The sequence below is a fragment of the Nannospalax galili genome, unplaced genomic scaffold, assembly GCF_000622305.1.
Source record: "Nannospalax galili isolate Female #2095 unplaced genomic scaffold, S.galili_v1.0 scaffold332, whole genome shotgun sequence".
In the NCBI taxonomy this organism is placed as follows: domain Eukaryota; kingdom Metazoa; phylum Chordata; class Mammalia; order Rodentia; family Spalacidae; genus Nannospalax; species Nannospalax galili.
Window position 1 is genome coordinate 1,584,689 of NW_008333794.1, and position 22,167 is coordinate 1,606,855.

General features: G+C 48.2%; 1 protein-coding gene across 2 annotated transcripts in view; it reads right to left on the minus strand.

Annotated features, from left to right (window-relative positions):
• Nucleotides 1-22,167, minus strand: part of Podxl2 (podocalyxin like 2) — a 38,943-nt gene that overhangs the window by 1,199 nt on the left and 15,577 nt on the right. For both annotated transcript variants that reach the window (XM_029561326.1, XM_008828567.2), the window contains 5 exons: nt 11,176-11,999; nt 10,708-10,782; nt 2,791-2,947; nt 2,265-2,326; nt 395-574 (listed from right to left, as the gene is read on the minus strand). In XM_029561326.1, coding sequence (XP_029417186.1) covers nt 395-574; nt 2,265-2,326; nt 2,791-2,947; nt 10,708-10,782; nt 11,176-11,999 — 1,298 coding nt within the window. The remainder of the gene's footprint in view (nt 1-394; nt 575-2,264; nt 2,327-2,790; nt 2,948-10,707; nt 10,783-11,175; nt 12,000-22,167) is intronic.

The window sequence follows — 22,167 nt, forward strand, 5'->3', positions numbered from 1 at the left end:
GGTGTGTGGGGGGGGCGGGTACGACACACAGACCCCTGGTGAGCCCGGTACAGCTCCCCACCTCCCTGCAGAGCCAGCCACAGAGCCAGCGCTCAGGCTCCCAGGCCGGTCTCAGCACAGCCAGGTCGGTGCATCTCATGGGCTGGCATGAGCCGCACTCCACCCTTCCCACAAGCCAGCCCTGGCCTGCTCACCACGTGCTTCAGCTTGGGCAGCCGACGCTGCCAGCAGTTGTAGAGCAGGCCCGGTACAGCTCCCCACCTCCCTGCAGAGCCAGCCACAGAGCCAGCGCTCAGGCTCCCAGGCCGGTCTCAGCACAGCCAGGTCGGTGCATCTCATGGGCTGGCATGAGCCGCACTCCACCCTTCCCACAAGCCAGCCCTGGCCTGCTCACCACGTGCTTCAGCTTGGGCAGCCGACGCTGCCAGCAGTTGTAGAGCAGGCCAAGCACAATGATGATGAAGCAGATGACGCCGATGATCACCAGCACCACAAAGAGCGTCCCGTAGTCACTGCGCACCTGGGTGGCCCGCGCCTGACAACTGCTGGTGGTAGAGTAGCTCTGGATGCCAATCTAGGGGTGGACGGGGCCGGGCCTCAGCGGAGGTCCTGAGAGCTGCTAGCCTTACAGGGATGGGTTTGGGGCCAGTAAAGGTCCTGGGACCTGGACCTGTGCCGAGGGGCACACTGTTCTGTTCTTCTTGGGGAGCCATCTAAGAATGGCACCAGACCCTTCCCATCTCTGTGACTAATGCCCCAACCCACCTCTGAATGCACCTGGCTGTGGCCCTGTCCCTCACTGAGACTGGTGGCCCTGTTCCCCACTGAGACTGATCTCCAAGCTGCCAGTCATGCATGGCCCAGCTAGATGGGGCCCCATACCTGTCCCCACTCAAGTCCATCACACAGTCAGGGCCCAGAAGCATAGCTTCCACCTTAGTGGGGGTTCTGGTGTCATTCTGGCCATTGTGGACCAGGCAGCCTGATGTGGGCAAGAAACTATGTGGGGAGGCTGAACACAGCCCACTTCCTGGACTGCCCAGCTTCAGTTTCCCATTGTCAAGGCCACAGACCGCAGGTGGCTCCCTAGCACCCCTCCACACTGCCCTGACTGGGCCTGCCTTCTCTCCCAGTGGCAGAGTCCCTGCACATAACAGCTTCAGGCAGAGGGAGAGAAGCAAGGAAGGTGAGGTATCAGGCGGTGGTTCTGCAAAGGCTCTGTGTGTTTTTAGTGCTTCCCTTCTGCCTTCTGAGTTACTTACCAGTGTACTTGCTAAAGTCTCACACATGCCCCCAACCTATGTACAGTTCCCAAGACCTGAATGCCTTTTAGCCATGCTCAGCTGAGCTCTGTAAGGATACAACATCCAGGGTCAGAAAGAAGAGGGAGGCAGGCCTGCGCAAAGAGGTCACAGCCAGCCTAGTCTCAGTGCCCTCCCACCTGCGTTCGTGAGCTCAGATTTTCAAGGCTGGGAAGATCTTGATCTTCAGGAGCCATCCAAGCAGAGCAGCAGCTCTCCATCACATAGGCTTGCTTCTTACCGGCTGGGCAATCTCAAGTAAGGCACTTGACCTCTCTGGGCTTGAGCTTTCACCTCATTTAATCCTCACAGCCCCCGGAAGTGGCAGAGGGGACCAAGTGAGAACACAGTACAGCCTGGCCTATGTAAGCCAGGAGTGGATACCCCACTCCTCTGCATTGACAGATGAGGGGCTGTGTGACATCCTGGTGTCAAACTCAGCAGAGCCCTCAAAGGGAAAACTGAACAGGTCATGAGGTCCAGGAAGAGAAAGCAGGTGTAGGGATGTAGATCAGGAGGCCCTCCCCATAAGAGAAGGTGGTCTGGAGGATAGGGATTTGGGGGTCTGAACTTCCAGCTTGCATGTGTTCTAGCAGCCCAGCAGGGGGCAGAAGACTACACCTGATGGTCCCTCCCACAATGCAGGGCTGTTTCCCAGGCCTCAACACTCCCTCCCCAACCGCAGGGGCAGGGGTTGTGGTTTCTGCAGCCTGCCCTGTTCCCCCTCCATCAGGTGCTTCATGTTTCCCTATCATCCCATTCAACCTCCTCAATGCTCTGGGGATGTGCAGCCCTTTGTCCCTGGCCACTGCACACTGTCCAGTTGGTCCTTTGGTCCTCTGCATGTGTTCTGTGTGTCCCACAGATGGTCAGGGCCCCGAGGCACCCCTGGGGCAGTTGTGGATTCTGAGGGTCAAGGATAGGAGGAGGGGACACTGAGGGGCCAAGTCTCTGCACACTTACCTCTTCCAGATTCCTACGGATGTCACCAAGCATGGAAAGGACATCTTGGGTGGGCACCACCCCTGGAGGAGATATGCCACTATCACCACAGTGTCCCTGAAGTGTCTCTTCATACCACCTGACCTACAGCCTCTTGAACAACCAGCCTGAGCCCGCTCTGTATACTCTGGTTCTGGCCCACACAGGGAGCCTCAGGGCCCATGCCTGCTCTCTGCTGGCCTGCCTCCTACTCAGTTGATTCATGAGGACACCATGTGACAGGTATGACACTAACCCAAGGGTCCCCTTCTCACAGTGTGTGGTGCCCACTCCTTACAGTTTGTGCTTTGGACCTGCACCTGTCTCCTCACACCCAAATGCAGACATCACTCCACCCTGAGCCCCACACCAGCATCCTGCTATCTGGGGTTCCTGGCTCCATAGCCTTCTCTGCTCTCCTAGGCCCCCATAACAAGCCTGAGGAGAGACATCTGCTCACCTGGAGACCCCAGAACAGCCCTGCTGCACCTCCACATCCCCCACTCACCCTGCTCGCCCACAAGCGTCATCAACAGGTGTTGTTCCTTCTCACTGGGCTTGCTCAGGGAGATGTGCCAGTCTCCACGGTGGCCTCTGCGGTGGCGTGGCAGTACCTCCTCCACCAGGGCCAGGAGCCGTAGCCCCCGGTGCCTCCGAAACACTTCCTATAGGGTCAGAGGAGCCAAGCTCAAGGATGAACATCAGCTTGCCCCTGCCTTCCCTCAGGCCAGTGCCCAAAGGCCTGGAAGGCCCTCTGGCTGTCCTGGTCAGCTCTGGAACAGAGCTGGGCAAGGGTGGGCACAGACAGACACAACTCTTCGGTTCCCCTTCTGCTGCAGGTGCCACAGTGATAGTGAGGGCCTGCTCCAGAGACACTCAGGTAGAGAGGATGTGAGTCTGTCCATGGACAGTGACAAGCACAGAACTGGGGCTTAGAGTGCCCAAGCGTCCAGGAGCACTACTCATGATGCCCATAGCGAGTGTGCAGTACTGGAGAAGACATAGAACTGAACAGCCACTAGAGAGCAGGGGTGGCATGAAGAAAAAGGGGGTTCCTCTGTTGGTCATCTCACCATGTGGCCAGCACTGGCCTGACAGACAGCTGTGTCAGAGTGCTTTCACAGCAAGAAATTGAAAACCCAACAGAAATGGTTCAGTGTATCCTGGGAACTGGCTGAGAGGAGACCTCTTTCCCATTAGACTCTACTACACTGTTTAGATGACCATGTGCAAATATAATTACAGAATGTAACATAAAAACAATAGTCCAGCGCTCCACAGGAATACAGTATGATCGGGAGAGGCTAGGCCCCTGCTGCTAGGCTCATACCTGACTTTTGGAAAAGACCCTCCTTTGGTCATCCAGCTTCTCTCCAGAAGCTTCTTCCTTTAACATGCAAAACCTCGAACCCACTTCCCCTACCCTCCTCAGGCCACAGCTAGACCCTTTTCCCAGCTGCTCAGTTCTCTAGGATATTGTGAGAACTGAAGCTGTCAGAAGGCACAGCCACCTCCAGGGTCACCATGCGGGTCCATATCTTCCTGTGGCACCTGAGGCAGAGGTGAGCTGCCCTTCTTGATGGGCTTCTGCCCAGGATAATGAGCTATCCCCTGGTTGTCATGTCAACCTAAAATCAACCAGGGAGACTTAAGTGCTGGACCTGTTCCTTGTTACTATAGTAATTGCTGGGGGCAGCTCAGGCCTGGTTATCAAGCTGGGCAGCAGCTTGGTTCTCAACAATGGATCTGGAGGCCACCACACAATAGTCAGGCAAGCCCCAAGGTCAAGCAGTCAGTGTCTACTGATGCTGGAAGGCAAAGCAGGCCCTCACCTGCCTGTGCTGGGACTCATCAGCCCTCCATGCTCTGCCACATATGTGCCACCTCTTTCTGGATAGTGGTGCCTGCCTGGCTTACCCAGAGGCTGAGAAGACAGAGACTTATTCCACTTTGGTAGGGAGGGGGAAGTCTTGCACCTGGGTTCTAACTCTGAAATTTATTAGCGCTGACCTTCAGCAACATTGTTGAGCCTTAGTCTCCCCATCTGAAATGTGGGTAGGGTTCACAGGTGTGTCACAGGTGTGTCACAGGTCCTGGGACAATGGCTATCCTCTAGGTCAACCCTGCTGGCAGTCCAGCCCTCTGCACTGAAGCAAAGGACACAACACTTCCAGTCCTCTCTGAGGACTACCCACACTCCTCTCCATGTTCCTGGTACTTCTCACGCTGGGCAGAGGATCGGATTCTCCATCTCGATAGCAAGGATTCTCTTGACTTCTAGAACTCCAAGATTACCCTTCTGCTTCTTTGCCTGCCATCTTTTCTGGCTCCCTTCCTGTCTCCATATCTTGGGTAGAGCAGGAGAGGCTGGCAAGTCTTCCATGTTCCTTCTGATCTTAAGGGTGAATTTCTGAAACTAGGACTCCATCTTGTAAAACTTTCCCTGAGAGACAGCAGGCACGTTCCTCCCTGTGTTTTCCTCATGATAAGGGGCTCGAGCACTTTCTACACACAGTGTCCCATTTTCTTTAAACATACCACAGTTGGTAGGAAACTAGTAGATGACTAGAGAAGAGAGACATGCAATTTATGTGCAGTGCTTGGTGCTGGCACATCCTGGACCGGAGAGAGAAAGCTACAACCCTGTGTTTCAAGCAAGTGCATAATCCAAATAAGGTAGATAGTTTGATGATAATTTTGTATCGGTATTTTAATTTTTTGGATTTTGAAACTGGTTATCTGAAAAAAAAATACACTTTGCTTTAATGAAATGAAAACTTGTATTTAGGGGTAGAGCCAAAGGGAGTGATACCTTCAACTTTTTCTCAATGCTTTGAAAAGATGAGATGAATTGGGCTAAAGGGCAGGTGGGATTTCTTTGTACTATTCTTTCTTTAAGTTTAAGATTACATTAAGACAAAAATTTACAGGAAAATGCCAGGGTGGTAGCACACACCTTTAGTCCCAGCACTTGGGAGGCAGAGGCAGGCAGATATCTATGAGTTCAAGGCCAGCCTGGTCTACATAGTAAGTTCTAGGCCAGCTGGGGCTACAGGGAGACCCTGTCTCAAAAAGGCCAAAAAATAAATAAAAATATACAGGGAAACAATGTAAGAAAGTGAAAGAAGCATCAGGCTTCATGGCACAGGTCTGTCACCCCAGCTACTCAGGAGGGGAAGATGGGAGGCTGGAAAGTTCAGTGCCAGCCTGGGCTACAGACTGAATTCAAGGCTAGCCTAGGCAACTAAGCAAGACCCTGTCTCAAAAAGTAAGAGGGCTGGGGACATGGCTCATTGGGGGGAATGCTTGTCTAGAATGCATGAGACCCTGGGTTTAAGCCCTGGTACTTGGGGGGGGGGAGGGAAGGAGGGAAGGAAAAAGAAATAAAGGAAAAGGGAGGAAGGGAGGGAGGAAGGTGCTTTTGCATAAAGTATGAGATGTTTTGCAGAAAGAGCTACTAAAGGCTGGTGTGGAGATTTGGATTCATGCACTACAGGTTGGCCCCCAGCCCATGGCATTGTTAAGAGGTATAAAAATCTTTCTGAGGTGGAGCCTAGTGAGAGGAAGTTAGGTCACTGAGGTGTGGCCTTGAAGATGGAACTCTGGCTCCTTCCTGTCACTGTCTCTGCTTCCCAGCCCACCATGAGATCAGCTTTCTCCACTGCTCACTCCCACCATGATGCACAGTCTGACCACAGGCCCAAAGGCAACAGATTGACCACAGACCAAGATATCTGAAACCATGAGCTAAAATAAACCTTTTCTTCTTATACATTGTACAGTGCTGGCATTTTGTCACAGCAGCAGAAAACTGATTAACATGGACATATTTCAGGAAAAAGGAAACTAAAGTTAGAAAGGAGTAAAGCCATAAGAAAGCATCAGAATGAAATGAGTAAATATGTCAAGAGTTGGTAATAAAGGCTAATGCTCAGCATCACTAATAAAAAAAAATAGGTGCCCAAACCTCAAGACAAGACCTCATACTTTATTAAAAACATGAAAAGAAAAACCCAAGTGTTCACAAGGATGTGGAAAAATTGGAAGTCAGTGTTCTGGGCTGTTGGGAATATAAAATGGATGGGGGGTTCCTCATAGAAATTAAAAATAGAATTACCATATGATCCAGCAACCCTACTTCTGGGATATACTTCATAGAATAGAAAACAGAGCACTGAAGAGATGCACGTGCCCTGTGTTCACAGCAGCTCCATGCACATGCACCAGAAAACGGTGCCCAGGTGCTCCCTGTTGGATGAAGGAGCAGCAGGCAGCTTACATTTGAGTCACAAACACCCACCAGTGGATAAAGGATAAACATGGTTCATACAGAGTGGAGCATTCTTGGCCTTAAAACTCCTGAGTTGGGGGGAGGGGCTGGAGAGATGGCTCAGTGGTTAAAAACACTTACTGTTCTAGAAGACCTGTGTTCAATTCCCAGCACCCACATAGCAGCTAACAACTGTCCATAACTCCAGTTCCAGGGGATCTGATGCCCTCTTCTGGCCTCTGCAGTCTTTGTATAACACGGGTACACTTGCATACATGCAGGCAGTGCATTCATACACATAAAAATAATAAATAAAATATTTATTTAAAAATCTCCTGAGTGGGAGCTGGAGAGATGGCTCAGCAGTTAAGAGTGCTTCCTGCTCTTGCAGGGAGCACTTGAGTTTGGTTCCTAGCACCCACATTGGGCAGCTCACAACTGCCTGTAACTCTAGCTCCAGGGGATCCGACTTCTGGCCTCTGTGGGCACAAGTGTGCATGTGTACACACACACTAAAATATTTTTTAAAAATCCCAACATAGCATATACAAGACTTGATGACATTATGCAGAGTGGAAAAAGCCAGATGTCTGATCACACAGGCGGAGTCAAAGAAGTGAAACTCCTAGAAACTGCAAGCAGGAAAGGAGTTGCCTTCGGCTGGGAAGGAGGAAGAGAAACTGAGAGCTGTGAATGGACAGGTTCAGTTCTGAAGGAAACAGACACTCAGGATCTGTTTCCTCGCCATGTGAATGAACTTAACACTGAACGAACACAGTTAGATGGCAAGTTCCACATTTACACTAGAATTAAAAAAAAAACCTATCATGAACCAGGTGTGGTGGCGAATGCCTTTAATCTCAGTACTTGGAAGGCAGAAGCAGGTGGATCTCTGTGAGACTGAGGTCAGCCTGGTCTACATAGTGAGTACCAGGCCAGCTGGGGCTACAGGGAAATCCTGTCTCAAAAAACAAAACTAAACAAAAACCTACCATGAAATGATAATTGAATAGATATCACATTCCAAACAAGAATAACACAGAGGACAAAAAATAATAAAAACATTTTAATATCTATGAATTGCTTCAAAAACCAGAGATATTAACTGCCGACTTTATTGTTCAAGTATGTACCCCAAAACCTATGCAACTGTGTGCCCCAAAACAGTGTACCTCAAAACTGCTGTGTATATGTGGGTGCCTCCAAACTATGCAAATGAAAGTGAGTGTGGGCAACCCTAAAACTGCAAATGTACAACTGCACCCCAGAGGTATGCAAGTGTGTACCCCAAATCAGTGTGCCCTGAAACTATTGTGTGCATATGTGTGTTCCCAAACCATGCAAAACTATGCAAGTATACAAGCATGTGCCCCAAAGCTGTGTGCACCTGCATTTCTTCCATTGGGGCTGGGTCCAGGTCTCTCCTAGCATAAAGAATAAGGACTCCTAGAGAAAGGGGGTGAGCCAAGACTTCCTATACCAGGAAGCAAAGAGAATCTCAGGCATCAGGCTGACCAAAAGGAGGCAGAGGCCAACTCGAAGAGTTTTTCACTGGCCAAAGATAGGACGTTGGAGCACCAGCAAGATGTTCAAATTCATCACTGTATAAGCTGCTGGGAGCATGGACCAATATTATCCATCACTTTTGGGTTGAACACATGCTGTTCTTTCCCCCCCAACCTCATTAAACAAAAATAAAGAATTTGAGCTCTAAAGCCACAAAAGAAAAAAAAGAGGCCAGAATCATGGGGTTTGAACCTCTGGGAGCAGTTATGTGTGGTACAATTACCTCCTTTATCAAACCAAAGGAGCGAACTCAGCCCAGATAGGAAAGCTGAGCAGCAGTCAGATGCTGATTCACACTCCCAGGTACCCTGGGTAAGCCCTGATGATCATTGGAAGAGGGAAGAAAATGTTACTAAAAATAGGAAGTGGTTGAAGTCCATGTCATACAGGAAACAACTGGATCCCTGTCCTCTCCCAGAGCAACCAATGACAAGGTGTCCTTCTGCCTGGAGAACATGGGGTGTTTACATTTTCCCCAGTGCTGGGGATGAACCCAGGGCCTTGTGCATGATGGGCAACCCCTGCTGCTGAGCCATACACTGACCCTGAGAATTCATTCCTTTAAAAGGGTAAAACAGAGGGCTTCTAATCTTGAGGGCACCAGGCACAACTCTGTGTGTGTGTCCATGCTGCACCCCAAAGTTAATGAGCATTGGTGTGCATGTGTGCGTATCTATAAAACAGAGACACCCAACCTCCACCCCATCCTGGCTCCCAGAACACTGGCAATGATTCTTCATAATTCAGTGCACAGTCTAGTCACTCCAGGAGGAAGGATCTGGTGATACTAGGAACTTCCAAGTGAAATAGCCCAGCCAGACCACCAGCCTAGGAGCCACAGTGACCATCTGCCCAGGTCAGCCTTGATTGTCAACTTGACATGGCTTAGCTCATCTGAGAGGAGCACCCTCAACTGAGGAATTTCCCAGAGCAGGTGGGTCTGTGGGCACGTCTGTGACACAGTCTTGATTATTAATTGATGTAGGAGGGCCCAGCCCACTGTGGGCAGCACCAGTCCTCTGGCAGGTGGTCATGGGCTGTATGAAAAAGCTAGTAAAGCTGGGTGTGGTGACACACACCTTTAATTCTAGGCCTTGGGAGGCAGAGGCAGGTGGATCTCTGTGAGATCAAGGCCGGCCTGGTCTTCATAGCAAGTTCAAGGCAAGCTGGGGCTACAACTAGACCCTGTCTCAAAAAAAAATAAGCTATCAAAGCATGAGCCAGCAAGCTGTGTTTCTCCACGGTTTTTGTTTCAAGTTTCTGCTCCAGTTCTTCCTGATTTCTCTCAGTCACGGACTGTGACCTGGAAACATGAGCCAAGTAGACCCTTTAATCCTCAAGGTGCTTTTGTTGATCAGAGTGTTTCATCACAGCAACAGAATGAAACTAACACCATCCACACCTCATGGAAACCCACGGTTCCCATCAGAGGGCCCAGACATGGCTTAGCAATGAGAGTGAGCCTAGTGCGTGAGATGTACAAGGCTCTGAGCACAATTTCTCTCTCTCTCTCTCTCTCTCTCTCTCTCAACAGTGAAACCTTCCCACTAGCCCTTTGATGGCCTTCCTGTAGAGCTGTGAGCAAACACCTGCAGGCCTTGCATACGAAAATCTAAGAACAAAGCAGAAAGTAACTCAGACAGGGTTTTTTGAGGCAGCATCTCACTATGCACCAAGCTACCTCAAACTTAGATCTTCCTGTCTCAGCTGCCAAAGTACTAGGATTTCAGGCATGCATCACCATACCCAAGATGAAAATAACTTTAAAAAGATTTCACTGGGTACAAAGGCACTCTCCTGTAGTCCTGGCACTTGGAAGGTGGGGTGGGAGATTCCCTGGAGCCCAGAAATTCCAGGCCAGCCTGGGTGGTATATCAAGATCCTATCTGAACAAAACCCAAAAGACAGAAAGAACAGGTTTCAATCTCATCAGAGAAATAAAACATGTGGCACATAAAAACAAAATAATTCCTTTAAGCCAGGCATAGTGACTGACTTAAGCCTTTAATCCCAGCACTTGGGAGGCAGAAATTGAAGCCAGCCTGATCTACATAGTGAGTTCCAGACCAGCTGGGACTACAGGGAGATGCTGCCTCAAAAACAAAAACAAACAAAAATTCCTTTAAATTGAAACAGGAGGGAAGGACTGGAGATGTAGCTTAGTTGGTAGAGGGCTTGCCTACCAAGCATGAGACCTGGGATTTTATCCCCCCAAATGGCATAAAACCAGGCCCAATGGCGCACATCTGTGATCCCGACACTTGAAAAGCAGAGGAAGGAGGATCAGGAATTCAAGATTATCCCTGGCTACATAGTGAGTTTGAGAGCATCCTGGGCAAAAAGCAAAAAAAGCAAAGCAAAGCAAAACAAAACCCAAAACATGCAAACAGAACAAATACAAGCCCACGGAAGCGAGGAGGAAAGAGCCTCTAGAATTTTTTAAATAGGAAAGCCCTCTTTTTGGTTTTTCCTAGGTGGGAGGTGTTCAGCCCTGGGCTGGGCCAGCTTCTCTGTGGAAAGGACCCAACAGGGTGCCTCCCTCTGCCTCTGCCGCCCTGGCCCCTCCCCATGGGCCAGCTCAGCACTCACACAGTCTACATTCTCTGTCATGTTCAGGATGATGTAATTCTTCCCAGCCAGATTGCTCCAGTCCTTGCAGATCACCTGTATAGGAGACAGAACAAAGGCGTCACTGGGAACCTAAGGAGAGACCATGGTGCCTGCCACCACAGTTCTGGGCAGCTAGGGCCAGCCACATCCTCCTGAGCTGCCAGGTATAGGAACTCCACCCTAGGTTCACAAGACTAAAGAAGGGGAGAGGCCAGGCCAGGGGGCTCATCCAGAGACTTCAAGCTGTTTTATAGGGTCCAGTGGCCCAGTGCACATCTGAGGACTGGACACTTCCCCTCCTCCTGGGGTCTATGCTCATGAACACTGACTTGGGTGGGTAGGTGCTGGAAGGTGGGGTGGGAAAGGTGTGGTCAGCCCTCCATTGCACTGCTACTGTCATTGTAAGGACGCAGGGGACAGCAGGGTCTGCCTGTGCCTCTGCCTTACCTGAGCAGTGTCCCATGGTGTTCTTGAGTGAGCTTCTGCTGCTTGCCCCTCTAGGGGCTGTTGACTGAGACCTTCTTGTCCCCAAGTAGCAAAGGAAGGGGTCAGCTTGGTTTCTCCAGGTCCAGGTGGGAAAGAGGCTGGGGTCCTGGGGTAAAGGTGGCCTTTGATGGGGACCTCAGTCCCACTTGGAGCCTCAGGTTCTGGGAATGGGGAGAGTGGCAGCTCCTCCTGCTGGTTGTCAGAGCCGGCTGCTCCCACAGTGGCCTCCTCACCACCTCCCTGGGGGACCTCAGACTCTATCTCCAGCCTCCCAGCTGGCATCTTGGTGCCTCCAACCTCCTGACTGAAGTTCTGATCCCCTAGGGTCACTGTACTTGGGGTAACCGAGGGCGCTGACAAGGTGGGCCCCACACTGCTCTCCACCTCCATGCCTGATGTGACCTGGTCCCCAGAATCCTCCTGCCTGTGTCTGGTGGCCCCAGGACTCTGGCTGCTGGTGCTGCTGGTGCTGCTGATGGTGCTGATCAATACAGAAAAGTCAGGGGCCTGCATGTTGGCTTCTTCTGGGGGCCCGCTCACGGGGAGCAGCTCCTCCTCCTCTTCCTCCTCCTCTGCTTCCTTCTCCCTCTCCTCTTCCTCCTCCTCCTCCTCCTCCTCCTCCTCCTCCTCCTCATCCTCTTCTTCCTCCTCTTCCAGAGGCATATGCCAAGGAGGCTCAACCAGATCCATCTTGGGCAGGGTAGAGGGGAAGTTTGGCAGCTCTTGAGGCTGGTCTGGGTCTTCCATGGAAGCTGCCTTCTCAGTTAGGTCTGGGAAGACATAGTCTAAGGAGAGACAGAGAGCTAACTCACCAGTTTCATCAGCCATGAGTGCAGCATTTACCAAGCAGTCCTTATGGGTGTAAAAGAACTGCCACAGGGATGGAGGGCCCAGCTGACTGGCAATGCTGGAGGGGAGGGGGAAGTGAGCTGGGGAGGAGGATGAGGCCGACCCTCTGGGGACCTGGTTATTCATGATTTTCCCTTATGATGATAAAAGTAATATAAATTAAGGGCTGGAAATATAGCTCAGTAGTATTGTGCTTGCTTAGCATGTACAAGGGCCTGGGTTCCATCCCCAGCACTGCAAAATAATAAGTTACCAAAATTCAATAAACACAGGAATTACCCTCAGCAATGGCCCTTGACAGTTTGGTGTGGCTGTTCTCCATTAGTTATAACACCCAATTTTGCTCATCTAGGGGTTCCAACAAGGAGATACAACCTCTCAGGAAAGGTTCCCTTTACCCCTTCCTGTTAGGGTGTTATGAGGTCTTCTTGGTGAACCTCTGTGAGATCTGAAAATGCTCAGAGAACTTTCAAATGACACCCACAGATTATGCTGTTGCTTCTAAACTATACTGTCTGCACAGTGGAAAAGATGTGAAGAGAGGCAGGGTGAGGCCAGCAGATGGGCCAGAAGCCTTTGAGCCTTCCAGGACTTCGAGGGAATTTTTAGCATTCTTGTACTCCCATGTAGAAGCACAGCAGTCAGGATGCCTCCTGCAGATGGAGTGAGTACCCAGCTTTCCCACGTAGGCAAAACATTCATACACATAAAATAAAATAATAAATAAGTTGAGCATGGTGGCACATGCCTTTAATCCCAGCACTGGAGAGGCAGAGGTAGGTGGATCTCTGTGAGTTTAAGGCCAGCCTGGTCTACACAGTGAGCTCTAAGTCAGCTGAAGCTACAGAGAGACCAGGTCTCAAAAAGACCAAATAATAATAATGATAATAATAATAAATAATAATAATAAAATTTTAAAAAAGGAAATGAGACTGATGAAAAGAGTTTATGATAAGGCATCAGTTACTTTTCCCATTGCTGCAACCAAAGACTTCACCTGAAGTAGTTTAGAGGAAAAAAGATTTATTTTGACTCATGGTTAGAGGGTTACCAACCCTCATGGTGGGGAGGGTATGGTAGCAGGTGTTGGGATCTTTATGGATCAGAGAAAACAGGAAGCTGGGCTGATATAAACCTCCAGGCCCGCCTCCAAGGACCCACTTCCTCCACCTAGAGCCCCCTCCCAAAGATTCCACAACCTCCTAAGCAGCACCAGCCACTGGGGACCCAGTGTTTAAACACTTGAACCTGTGGGGCTCACTTCACATTCAAGCCATGGCAGATAGGCAACTGGGTCCACTTACCAACCTCCTCCCTCCCCAAAATCTCTACCAAATGACAGGAACAAAATCATCACAATGATGGTTAGAAATTTAGATATGTTGGGGACTGTGGAAAGCAGAGGGACAGATCACCTCAGCCACAAGGCACACACAGGTGATGGCAGTGGGGAAGGGGGCCTTCAGCACAGTTGGGAGGCAGCAAGGACAGGGCAGGGAGCTAAGGGTCAGAAGAGAAAATGTAAAATTCTAATTAGTGTCCTTGGAGTGACCCAGAGATGTTGCATGCTTATAATAAGGACTAGCAGCCAAGGCAATCTCAGAGTCTTAAAAAAGAAATGATTCTTAGGAACTGAAGTTCAATTACTGAAACTTAAAATTTGATAAACTGAAATATTCAAGTTTCTAATGGCTGAAAGAAAAAGACAAGGAAAATTTTCTAGAGCAAAACCAAACTCAAACAAAGCATAAGAGAGAAAAAGCTTAGACAGAGAGGCAAGCAATACAAGAGAGCTGTGTCTACTCATTCTGTTTTCAAAAAACACTCAGGAAACAGAAAAAAATGCTCAGACCTGCAAGAGGTGAGTGACTCTTCACAATGACAGAGCTGTGTCATAATAAAGACAATGGACTCACAATGGGCCCTATCCTCATTTTAGAACCTAAGCAGCAAGAAAAGACCCTAAAATCCCTCAGAGATTTTACAGGTTACCTGTAGAAGAACAAGAAATGACTACCAAACTATCACCGAGCTTCTAACTAATAATACTATACTGTAGGAAGAAATGAAAAAAAATGCATTCAAAATTCTGAGGTAACTTTAATTGATTGATTAATTAATTACTTTATTCATTATGATGCTGGGGATGGAACATTCAGGGGCTAGGGAGATGGCTTAGCCAGTAAAGTGCTTGCCACTCAAGCACAAGGACCTCAGTTTGCATCTCTAGCACCCACATAAAAAAAGCCAGGTGTGCTAGGCATGGTGCCGAATGCCTTTAATCCTAGCACTTGGGAGGCAGAGGCAGGCAGAGCTCTGTGAAACCAAGGTCAGCCTGGTCTACATACTGAGTTCCAGGTCAGCTGGGGCTACAAACAAAACAAAGCAAAACAAAGCAAATCAAAACAAAACAAAAGCCAGGTGTGACAGTGCACATCTGTAATCCCACGGTTGAGGAAGCAAAGACAGGTTGATTACTGAAGCTTGCTGGCTAGTCAGCCTAGCCAAATCAGTGAGCTCCAGGTTTAGTGAGGGACAAGGAAAGAAGGAAATAGTAAAGTGGAGAGTGACTGAGGATGATGCCCAGTGTCAACTCTGGCCTGCCACAAGTACGCATGCACATGAATGAACACATGTATATACACAAGGACTTAGACCTCACTCATGCTAAGCAAGTACTCTCCCACTGAGCAGTGTTCCCAGCCCAGGAACTTTATTTTCAACCATGAATTTTATACCCAACTACACTATCATTCAACTCTGCTTGTGAAATAAAGATGTTTCATGCAAGCAAGGATGTAGCAGTGTTACTATTCATAGATTCTTAGAGAATGATTTAAGGATATTTTCCAAGAAATTCAAAGAAGAAGACATGGAAGATCAAGGAACATGAGAAGCTTATCATGAGAATAAATCTCAGGACAAAGATGGGACAGTAAGTCTAGAAAGCAGCTGGTTAAAAACAGAACAGACCTCCAGAGAGGCCCGGAGAATTACTGAAAAAAAGGAAGTTTGCTTCCCTGTAGCAAAAGTATGATTAAAGCTAGGTATGGTAGCTCACTCATACCTGTCATCCTGGCACTTGGAAGACTGAGGCAGGAGGAGTCCATGAATTTAAGGCCAGCCTGGCCTACAAAGTGAGTTCCAGACAAGGTTGGGCTACAGAGTGAGATCCTGTCTCAACAAATAAAACAACAACAACAACAACAAAAGAAGCATAGTTTGGAAGCTGAATGAGCTCAGCCATGCAGGTTGGGCTACAGAGTGAGATCCTGTCTCAAAAAATAAAACAACAACAACGAAAACAACAACAACAAAAGAAGCATAGTTTGGAAGCTGAATGAGCTCAGCCATGATGGAAAGCCCAGTGAGAATTAGATGAAAATGGGATTCCCTCCCCACTATTCCTGACGGTCAGGTTTTGAGTGGCAGAGCCTTGGCCCCTCAAGGCTATCCTCCTCCAATTGCATACTGGCTGAAGGGAAGCTGGCCAACTCTCCACACAAGAAGCAGATACAACATTCAGGGGACAGGGACCGTATAACAGAACCCCTGAAATTGAGTAGTCTAGTGTTACCTTTGTTAAGTATGAAAGACCCATCAAGATTCACAAAGCATTTGGTGAGAACAACCCAAAGAAACACAAGGGTGAGTAAACCAAGCAGCGCTGACCTGGAAGACAGAGTTAACACAGCAAACAAAAGACAACACCTATAACTCTAGCACTCTAGTATAGTTACACCTATAACTCTAGCACTTGAGAGGCTGAGGCAGAAGGATTACAAGTTTGAGGCCAGTTTTTATGTGTATGACTGTTTTGCCCGTATGTACGTAAGTGCATCAAGTGCATACAATGCCCATAGAGGCCAGAAGAGGGCATCAGATCCTCTGGAACTAGAGTTATGGATGGCTGTTAGCTGCCATGTAGATGCTGGGAACTGAACCCAGGTCTTCTACAAGAACAGCAAGTGCTCTTAATGCTGAGCCATCTTTCTTGACTCTACCTCGTTTTTTGAGACAGGTTCTCTTACTAGCCTGGAATCATAAATAGGCTAGACTGGCTGGCCAGTGAGCCCCAGGGATCTACCTGTCTCTGCCTGCCATCTCGCCACAGAAGTATTGGGGTTACAGATGTGTGCCACCACATCCGGCTTTGTATATTTCTTGGGAATCCGAACTCAGGTCCTCACACTTGTATGACAAGTGTTTTACCCACTGAGCTATCTCCCCAGCCCAATATAGTAGTGTTTTTTTAATGCTCATTAAAAATAGAAGAAACAAATAGAAATAAGAAAACAGATTTAAAAAATAAATAAAATGTCTTTTTTTGTGGGGTCTTTTTGAGACAGGGTCTCCTTGTAGCCCCCAGCTGGCATGGAGCTATGTTGGCCAGGCTGGCCTTGAACTCAGAGATCTGCCTGCCTCTGCCTCCCAGGTGCTGGGATTAAAGGTGTGTGACACCACACCCAGCTGAAAATATCTTTTTAAAAGAAATATACCCTGAATAAATAAGCCAGACACACACAACTGCCTGTTCTCTCTCATACATGGATGTTGGAGAGTTGTCTCTATCATACATGGAGGTTGGAGGGTTGACTCACAGAGATGTGCCTGAGGGTGAGAAAGGAAGATCAGATCTGCTCAGAGCACTCTGTGTGTGTGAATGGAAATGTCTCACTGAACTCTATTCACATGGACAATTAATACACATTAATAAATGTTTGTTTTGGCTTTATGTGTTTTTTAATTTTATTTTTCTTTTATGTACATGAGTGTTTTGCCTGCATGTACGTAAGGATACCATGTCATGGGATACTCAGAGAGGCCAGAAGAGTGTATCAAATCCCCCAGAGTTACATATGGTTGTTCACCACCATATGGGTGCTATGAATTGAATCTGAGTCCTCTGGAAGAGCAGCCAGTGCTCTTAACTGCTGAGTCATCTCTCCAGTCCAACTTTGTATTTTTTAAAGGATTCTACAATTATATTTACTTTAGTATGTGTGTATGGTTGCTTGTGCTCATGTGTGAAGGTCAGAGACAACCCAAAGGAGTCAGTTTTCCCATTTCATGGATTAAACTTAGGTCATCAAGCTTTGGCACTGAGTGTCTTTACCCACTGAATCATCCTGCCAGCCTAAATGGCTTTTTGTTTTTGAGATGGAGTTTCACTATGCCACCCAAGCTGGTCTCGAACTCCTAGGCTCAAGTAATTCTCCTGCCTCAGCCTCTAAATGCTGAGACCACAGGCACCACAGACCTAGCTTATATGTATGTTTTAAAGAAATAACACTCTGAAATATTTTGGGCAAAGGAACCTCATATGTGTCAAGAGGATTAGAAATGTGCACTTTTTATGTGTACACACATGCACATGTTCATGTACATCTGTGCATCTTCACACCAGTGCACACACATCTCCATGGTCATGCAAGTGCATCTTTGTCTTTACACATCTACAGGGTAATAAAGCAAATGCAGTAAATGTTAGTAATAGGGGATTTGAATGCAAGTGTATAAGGATTAATCTTGGAGCTTTTCTATGGTTTCAGGCCATTTTCTGTTGAAAAGTCATAAGGAAAAGGGGTTTATTTTGGTTCATAGTTCTAGGGGTGTTGGCAAGACCCAGTGGTATCTCTGAGCACTCCAGAGCTACATGGTGAGTATACATTTGTGCATGTTCAAAATATTGTTTTAGGTAAGAAGTCACAGGGAAAGAGAATCACTTCTCTTCAACATAGGCCTGCCTGCCTGCAGAGGCAGAAATGAACTACAGGGCAGGGAAGGCACCTGGGCCAAGAGCAGGGACTCCAGGGGAGGAATAGAGCCGCCCTAACAGGTGAGTGGCCTTCATACATAGAGGAAACCACTCTTCTTCCAACGACAGTGGATCAGGCTCCCAGTGGGACAATGGGGCAGCACTGAAAAGAGAGGCCTGTGAGGAATGTTGTAGCCTATCCTGGCACAGCTGTTGTCTTGAAATCAAAGCAGACCCTCCACAAGACTGGACCCATTCAAGGAGGTGAGGCAGGTTCTTGAGGTACCTGAGGCCCCTCCCCTCCCTAAGGACATATAGGCAATTAACAAGTGCTGGCAGCAGGGGTGGCGGTGGGGGGGGGGCTCTTCTTCCATGGTGTAGCTGCCGGTAAGTTGTCCATGCACTCACTCGTGACTAACCCACTCATGATCCTGGAAGTAACCCAATCAAATTCATTGGATCACCAAGCTGGATTTGGGTGAATTACCCTCTATCTGAATAGATACACACCCTTCAGGAAAGCCACATAACACTCTGCACCTGAACTGGGACATGGCTGAACCAAAGAACAGTTTGGGAGGGGCAGTGACACTCTGAGCTGTGGGTGATGAGACATACATCGGGGCTGCTCCGAGTGAAGCATCCTTGGGGGACCCAATGGGGTGGCTGTCTTCCTCTATGTGGTGTGGGGTGGCACATCTCCTTGATGAAGTCTGCCCCCATTCCAAATTAGAGCATGTACTGCAATCCCTAAGAGTAACATGTTTGAGATGGGAACATAAGCAGGCTGTGGTACCTGCTGGGTGGCCTCTGTTACAGGGGTGAGACAAGCACCTGAGGCACAGCTGCCTGTCCAGAAAGATCTTGCCTGTGTAAAGGATAAAGTACATTGGGAAAGAGACATGTAGATCCTATCCTATGCACTTTCCTCTGATAGCCATAAAAAGTGGAAAAAAGGGAGGATGGGACAGAGGTGCTCGTTAGCTGTTTCTTACACAGTCACAACACACAGCGGGCTCAGAAACTTCTGAGCTTGCAGGACTCACAGGATACTCCCAATAGCAGAGGAGGCCCAGAAAGGCCATCCCAGATTACAAGCTAATATCCTGCCTAGGAGCTCCCGGTCTTCCCTGAAAAGCTGGGAAGTGACATTGTAAAGTTACAGCACCACCTGGTGGCTTTAGTTGTAAACTTTCCCTTATCTAAATTCTGGGAACAATCACATCTCTGAACCCCACAGACCGGGGGTTTCATAGGTGGACGGGGACATGCTTCTCAGATGGGGAGCCCAACAAGGGAGGACATGATTGTGAAGTCCGAAGTTCATAAAAGCTACTTCATGGTCATTTAGTCCAACACCCAGCCTCGGCTTGGGACTCATGGGAGCAAACTGACCAGCTGTCATTACTGTGCCCCTGCAGCCCATCTGTGACTGTAGCTTCAGCCAGAAGCTGGGTCTGAGTCACAGGAGGGGCTGCTTCAGTTCCAGGCAGGAGCCATGATTCTGAGACTCCTTACCTTGGAAAAAGACTGGAGTCTACGCATCCCACACTCAACCTCTATGACAGGGCATTGTTCCAAAGATGACGTTGGGACAATAAATGCAAAGCACCTGGCCTTCAGAAAGAGCCTATGACTTACTCTTTTTTCAATATTTTATTATTTTAATTTTATGTGTATGAGTGTATTGCTTGCATGTTTGTAAGTATTATGCAATGCCTGTGGAGGTCAGAAGAGGGCGGCAGATCCCCTGGAACTGGAGTTATTGATGGTTGTTGCTACCATGTGGGTGCTGGGAATAGAACTGGGTCCTCTGCAAGAGCAGCCAGTGCTTTTAATCACTGAGCCATCCATCCAACCTGACAGTTACTCCTTTTTCCTTTTTTGGATTTTTTATTTTATGAGTGTTTTACCTACATGTAAGAGGCATGTCTGTGAGAGTTTCTAAATTAGGTTAATTTAGGTAGGAAGACCCACCTTATGGGGTCTTGGACTAAATAAAAAGGAGAAGGTGAGCTGAGCATCTTATGCATCTCTCTCTCCCTCCTGACTGCAGACTCGATTCAACCAGCTGCTCCTGCCACCTTGCCTTCCCACCATGATGGACTGTATACTCAAACTGTGAGCCACAATAAACCTTTTCTTTCTTCAGTTGCTTTTGTCAGGGCTTTGGTTACAGCAGCAAGAATAGTAAAGAATACAGCGCCTTTGCCTCCCTAGGGACCTTGAAGTTGTACTGTATCGCACATGAGGGCAGAGACTGTAGGGACAGTCCCAGCTATCTAAGCTTCTAATATCTGACTGATGGAAGCCCCATGATCTGGCAGGTAGCTGGATATAATTACCTTCAGGAACTTTCCTGGGCCTCTATAGAGAAGCTTTTCTGTCTTGCTGCCTTTTTTCATCCTCTCTCCTTCACCCCAACAGCAATGCTTTACAACATAGGCCAGTTTCATTTTTATCTAGTGAGGACCACCTGTTAGGTAACTCCAGGAGGGAAGTAACTCTACGTATTCCCTGAGTTGCTTCCAAGTTAACTGCTCTTATCCTGGGCTGAATAATCAGACCTAATTCTCTATTCTCAGCCTTCCTGGTTGCTATTCCCATCCTTGAAAACCCTGTGTTCACCAGTTTTAAGAGGGTCACAAACTCAGCAAGTACCTAAGACATGTACTGAGTCAGCTTCTGGGCTTGGTGTGTGATGCATGAGCTGGGGGTACACTGGAGCAGACAGAGTGTGGTCTCCCAGCAGCTCTGGAGAGAGCTTTGTAGGACTGAGGACTCAGGCGCAGTAGCACTTGCTCTCTGAACCCTGCTCCCCAGCTTGCTCCTCCATCCCTTTCTATTTCTGTCTTTTAATCTCACCATGCTGGTGTTTGCTTCCTAAATATATCATGTGGCATATAGTTCCCCTCTGTTTCATCCTAGTTTTGCACAAGTCCCTCCCTCAATATGCTATGAGCCCTGGACTGTATTCTGTCATGTAGAGCAGGCAGCATGCGCACACTAAAGACATTTGGCATCAGCTGAAATATTAATGGACTGACCACCTCTTTTCAAGGCCTGGAATTAAAACAGGCATCAGGGTGAGAGACCTTGGAAGATCACTTTAAATGTCCCTTCAGTTTAATGTCAAACCCCTGAAAACTGTCCCCTGAGTATGCCTCTCTGTCCAGTTATTCAACCAAGTGTTAACATGGAAACACTCAAAAGTCAAAAGAGATTTGTACAGAACACAGGGGCCAAGGGGAAAGGCTGTCAGCATAACTAAATCTACTTTCTAATGGTCAGCCTCAACAGTCATGAAAAAACATAAATTAAGGGCTGGAGGTATTGCTCAGTGTTGAACACTGACCTAGCATGCAGGAGGTCCCAAGTTCTTTCCCCAACACTGGAAAAAAAATCCTAAACCTAGGGCCTGCGAGATGATAGATGGTTACTGGGTAAGGGCACTTGCCACCAAGCCTGATGACCTGGGTTTGATTCCTAGGATCGAGAGAGAGAGAGAGAGAAACTGATTCCCAAAAGTTATCTTTTGACCTTCACACAATACATGTGTTCTCTCTCTCTCTCTCTTTCTCTCTCTCTCTCTCAAACAAACACCAAATAAGTAAAATGTAATTAAATTTTTTTTAAATTAAAACCTAGAATTTTACTTTCCCCAAAGAAATCAATCAGGGGTTCACAACTGTGTTTTTCAGGATACAGTTACAGTTCAGTTCACATAATAAAAGCCTGGAGTCCACCAAGTATGGTGGCTCACCTCTACCCAGCACTTTGGAATTCAAGGCAGGAGGACTGCCAGGAGTTCAAGGCCAGCCAGGGTTACATAGTGAGTCCAGGCCAGCCTAGGTTAATGAATGAGATTCTGTCTCAAAAATCAACAAAGCCAAGCATCCACCAGTTCCCTGCTGCAGGCAGGTGCTGAAGAACTAGCAGTTCCCACTCCCCCCACCCTCCAGACCCTGGGACACCATTAGCCCTCACCGAGAGCTTGCAGAAGAGTGCTTGCCACCACAGCATAGTTGATGCTGTTAAGTGGAAGAGCCAGGTGCGTGCACCATTTTGTTTAGTGTCAAAGTGGCTTTTTTTGGGGGGGGTCTTTTTGAAGCAGGGTCTTCCTGTAGCGCCAGCTGTCCTGGAGATCTGCCTGCCTCTGCCTCCCAAGTGCTGGAACTACAGGCATGTGCCACCACACCTGGCTTTATGTTTTTAAAAACATATTTGCTGGGCTGGAGAGATGGCTCAGTTAAGAGCACATAGAGCTCTTGCAGAGAACTTGAGTTCAATTCCCAGCACCCACATCAGATGGTTTATAACTGCCTATAACTTCAGCTCCAGGGGAT